Genomic DNA, 5216 nt, shown 5'->3' on the forward strand with positions numbered 1-5216 from the left:
AAGATCTCTTGCATCCACGTTCTTTGTTCGTCCTAGCCTGATGGTTGTAAGCTTGCTGAATAGCTGAGTAGCGAGGCCAGTACAACAGTGTTGGTGGAATCACTGTTTAAGTTTAGGCTTTTGTTTAAGCTTTTTCTTCGTTTATAATAGTCAATATTGGCGTATTGCATGACTCGGAGGGTGATGACATCACTAGAGTCGGAAGCCTTGAAAATCATCTTAAAACCTCTATAACTTGCTGTCATAGCCACGATATTTACTTGTCATACATGGTTTAAACATCAAAACAAAGCTATTCTTGTCTTTTTCAGCCTAATTTAATCAAAATGACATAGATCTTGAATTAGCTGCCTCAAAGCAACAAGAACAACTCTTCTCCTTATCATCCACAACAATGTTATTTTGCTTGTTCCAGTCTAAACTTTGATATAAGAGTAATTTTTTACTTTATCTACAGAAATAGCACATACTACAGCTTCAGCAAAGTCTTTGGATGCTCAAAGTGAAAAGTTTACAGGAATACAGTTTAAGGTTTTTGACTTGGAAGCACGGAAACTAGCGGAGTGCTTCCCAACATTCTCTGAGACTCAATCTCTCTCAGGTGTCAATTAGCTATCACTTTGACAACCAGCTTATGAGCAACACCTGCTGTTTGTCTGTCTGTCTGTCTGTCTGCTTGTCTACATTCAAACCTTAAAATGTTAAAATGTAGTTTTAGTAGTTTTTGAAAATATTGAATGACTATCAATTGTCATTCAAATTAAAGCCGGGAATTCAGTTTAGCATCGGCTTTTACAAAACCTTTCATACAATTTTAGTATTATTCAACTTTTAAAAGACATTCATATTAATTAGAACCATTACAACAATTCTCACTTTTGCACATTTTCCTACAACTTCACCTTTTTCTTACGCATTGAAGCCAGAAATTCAGTTTAGTGTACTTTTTCATATATTTTTGTTATTTAACATTTTAAACATTTATACTAATTTAAACCATTCCCACTTTTCCAACAATTCCCACTGCTTTACCTTCTTCTTATGCATTGAAGCCATCAGTCTAGTTTAGCTTTAGCAATTTAACTTTTCTACATTCACAAGCATTTTCTACAGGAAATGCACTTTCTAGTTAACTTTTTGTCCTTAATCGGTTAGTTGGAAGGAGATGAATGGGATTTGTAGTAAATGGGCTAAAACATGCATGCATATCCAGGTTAACATAATATATAGTTACCAAATAAATAAAACATAAAAAAGAAAACCATTGATGTCAGCAATGAAAGTTTTTTTCAGGTGTGCACAAAACAGGACGAGGTTTCTACAAATGCTGATGTGTTATGGTGAAAGGACAAATGTCTGTTGCAAAAAATTTGTCTTCTTCAGTAAGGGAAAAGATGCAAGACACAGTATAGTAAGCAAGAGGGTTTGTGAGAAATATGGTGCTAGTTTGGAGAAACCAGATAGGTAACAAGATTAGGTCTAGGTAACAAAATTATGTAACAGGCCTTAGGTGTTTGTTAGCACACTTAATTTGTCAGCACTAATACTGTTACTTCAACATAACAAAATATTTTAGTTGAACAGTAGAATAATTAATGGACAGACAAACAGATAAAATGAAGATTATCTGATTACAGGTGAAGGACTTGGCCAGGTTTAAGCCCATGCAGCGACACCTGTTCCTGTATGACAAGATGATGCTGTTTTGTAAGAAACGAGAGGAGACCACAGATGGAAACGATAAGACCCCCTCCTACAGCTTCAAACACTCTGTCAAGGTCAGAGACAGGTGGTGTCCCTTTCTGTGACTTCTTGGTGTATGGCAGATTATTAAAGACCCCATTATATTACAAGTATTATATGTTTTTTTGCGTATACTAAAGCTTTGTATAAAGTAAATACTGTAATTGTAACTTTTAAATGTTTCTGAAACAATGTCATTTTTAATCTGATGATCATTAATGACCTGTAACAGCAAATAAGACTAACAGTGAAAAGAACGCTATTTTTAGATAGTGTTTAGTTATGCCTTTGGCCTAATATTTTCTTTTTGTCCCCCTGTACTTGTCTTGTGACACAGTGACAGTGATACCCGGTTAAGCTCACAATACATCCAACATAGGCTAAGTTACTGAATACGACACTAGAAATAAAACCATGCACCTGTAACCTATTCTTGTATTGTAAATGAATGATTTCCTGCAACACATTCATCATAACTATGTGACCTCCTGGTAACGCTAACTCAGTAATACAGTAGTTATACAGCACCGTAAAGAAAATACCTTTATGTCAGCAGGTGTTGTAAAAACACTAACGCTTTTGTCCAAAGTGGCCATTACAATCAACACAAATTGAAAGATACAAATAGCCATTTTAACCCTCGTATTGTCTTCACTTTTGGGACCCTCTTGAAGGGGTCAATTTGACCCGAATACCATACAAGGGTTAAATGAATTACCACAAATCAACTGACACACCTGAAATCTGGGGGTAGGGTTGTATTTCAACATTGTGCTGGTTGGTTTCTGGTTGAAAAAAGCTATTTGTAAGATGCAAAAGCTTAGTCTTATATGTGCACTTCAGGGCAACAGAATACATAGACGATGTACAGAGGGCTCCCTAGCAGGTTACTCTGGCCATGTCAACTTTGTAGATGTCACAGTTTTGCAGCATCTCACAGTGTCTCTGCCCTACTGTCTGTGTCCAGATGAGTGCTGTGGGGATCACAGAGAACGTCAAAGGGGACATCAAAAAGTTTGAGGTGTGGTATAATGGCAGAGAGGAGGTTTACATCATTCAGGTATGTTAATTACAATGGAATAACTTTCACAAAACCAAAAGACCAATATCTGATAAAAAGGAAGAAAGATTTGTGTTGCAGAATTTTGTTATCTAATACTTTTCTACCCTTATAATCATTTCACAACCACTTATCACTTATCTTATCTAGACCCTTATGATGGAGCCCAACCCTTAGGTTGAAAACTACCTGACTGCATCTGAAGTAATCAAAACTAGCTCCCCCTCGACCTGCTACAAAAGTAAAATGCTGCTTACCCAGTATGCATCAGTACTATCCTGATAAGGAACATGGTACTGTGAACAGTGTTATGTCCCTACTGGTTTCCAAACTAACTGGTGTCATATGTTGTGTTTACGTAACAGCTGCTGTTGTGGACTGCCTCTGTCACCAGATTTGTCACACATCAACATATTTCTGACAATTTTCAAATCATTTCTGGCCATTTTTTTCTGTAGTAAGCTAAAACATGTGACTAAGGCCTTGTGTTGTCTGTATCTCACCTAGGTGTGTTTACAGCAGTGTATTTTAGTCATTTAACAGATGTATGACTTGGATGGGAAAAAAACTCCATTCAGGCCTCTGTAACTGTGTAAGGCCTAGAATCTCCCTGACACTTAAGAGTGTTACCATTCCAATGGTATCAAGCACACCCCAGATTGTCAAAGTATATGGGAGCTGTACCACATTTAATTTGGGTAAGACCAAAAAGCTGTGATTTCCGCCGTTTCATAACAGGTTAAAAATCTAATAATATATGATAATACATTTAACAGTCAGAGGGGAGATTTTACCTCAGGATGAGTACTTTTAATGTTGATATTTTGCAGATAATGCTTCTGTTCTTTTACTTAGATAAGTGGTTGTCAACACACTTATATTATAGAGTTGGAAAAATATATGTCTTATGTGGTATTGCTGCATAGTTAAATTACTAATGTTATACCCTGGTCATGTCAGAAAAGACATGCAACACCTACTGTTGTAAATTAACATAAATATTAAAGTGTAGGTGTATTTTTTGTTTCTGTTTATAAATAAAAATACAAGTTAAAAAATACACTAAAACATTATTCAAAAGACCTCTTTATAATTATATACAGTATATACTGTATAATATTTTGTTTTAGTTGCTTCTCGGGAGGCATTCAGTTATATTTCCAAATCCCTCCTCTTGGGGACAGTGTTGCATCATACAGCTCTCCCCCTCAACCCTTACTTACTCATTCAAAACATTAAGATGCTTTTATTGTATACATTATGGTGTGTGTGTGTGTGTGTGTGTGTGTGTGTGTGTGTGTGTGTGTGTGTGTGTGTGTGTGTGTGTGTGTGTGTGTGTGTGTGTGTGTGTGTGTGTGTGTGTGTGTGTGTGTGCGCATGGACATTCTTCCCCAGGCTCCTTCCATGGATGTGAAAAATATGTGGGTGTCAGAGATTCGTAAAGTACTTACAGGCCAGCTAGAGGCATGCAGAGGTACGCACGCACGCACGCACGCACGCACACACACACATCTCCTTACTTGTTTTACCCCCTTAATAACAACTTGCTTTAGTTCTAACTTGAAGCCGAAAGACATGTGCATCTATGAATCCATTTAGCTTTGGTTAGACCAGTTAACATGTATTGTGATAACTACATGGTATGTACACAGAAACATTGAATTTCTAATCACACATTTAACCAAAAGCTGTTGCTGCTATGGTATTTCCTCTTTACAATTCTCCAGACATGTCCCATGCTATATTAACTGCATATTTCATGAAAGTTCTAAAAGATTTTGTATTCATATTCTTCTTAATTTCCATTTTTCAAAGATTCTCATTATTTTATGCTGCAACAACTATCATTGTTCCCAGCGAGGGAAATGTCCTCTTTCTAATACTGTCTGTAAAATGCAGACAGAGAATAATGTAATTGCAACATACTGATATAATCACATTAAGCATGTTTGTAGTTGTCATAAGTACACAAATGCATCACAATATTTAGGACATGTACAATCCTACAAAAAATTGAAAAAGTGTCCGGAAAAGTGTTAAAACTAGTGACTTTCATGTAAATAACTATTTATTACTCAAATAAGACAAGAAAAAAAGATAAAGGATTTAGTTGTTTTTTATTTCTGCCTCAAAGCATTCACTCTGGTTAAATGTAAATGTGCTGTATTTATATAGCGCTTTTCCAGTCTTAACAACTGCTCAAAGCGCTTTTACATCTACAGGAAACATTCACCATTCACACACATTCATACACTGTGGCCGGGGCTGCCGTACAAGGTGCCACCTGCTGATCAGATAAACATTCACACACATTTGCACTCCGATGCGCAGCACCGGGGGTAACTCGGGGTTCAGTGTCTTGCACAAGGACACTTCGACAATGCCTGCAGGGGTGGGGATCAAACCACCAACC

General features: G+C 36.7%; 1 protein-coding gene across 1 annotated transcript in view; it reads left to right on the forward strand.

Moving 5' to 3' along the window:
• Positions 1 to 5216, forward strand: part of mcf2l2 (MCF.2 cell line derived transforming sequence-like 2) — a 356499-nt gene that overhangs the window by 273492 nt on the left and 77791 nt on the right. Inside the window, exons 23-25 of the mRNA XM_032511616.1 lie at positions 1638 to 1778; positions 2711 to 2803; positions 4199 to 4277. Of these exons, the coding sequence (XP_032367507.1) occupies positions 1638 to 1778; positions 2711 to 2803; positions 4199 to 4277 (313 nt within the window). The remainder of the gene's footprint in view (positions 1 to 1637; positions 1779 to 2710; positions 2804 to 4198; positions 4278 to 5216) is intronic.

The sequence above is a fragment of the Etheostoma spectabile genome, unplaced genomic scaffold, assembly GCF_008692095.1.
Source record: "Etheostoma spectabile isolate EspeVRDwgs_2016 unplaced genomic scaffold, UIUC_Espe_1.0 scaffold395, whole genome shotgun sequence".
In the NCBI taxonomy this organism is placed as follows: domain Eukaryota; kingdom Metazoa; phylum Chordata; class Actinopteri; order Perciformes; family Percidae; genus Etheostoma; species Etheostoma spectabile.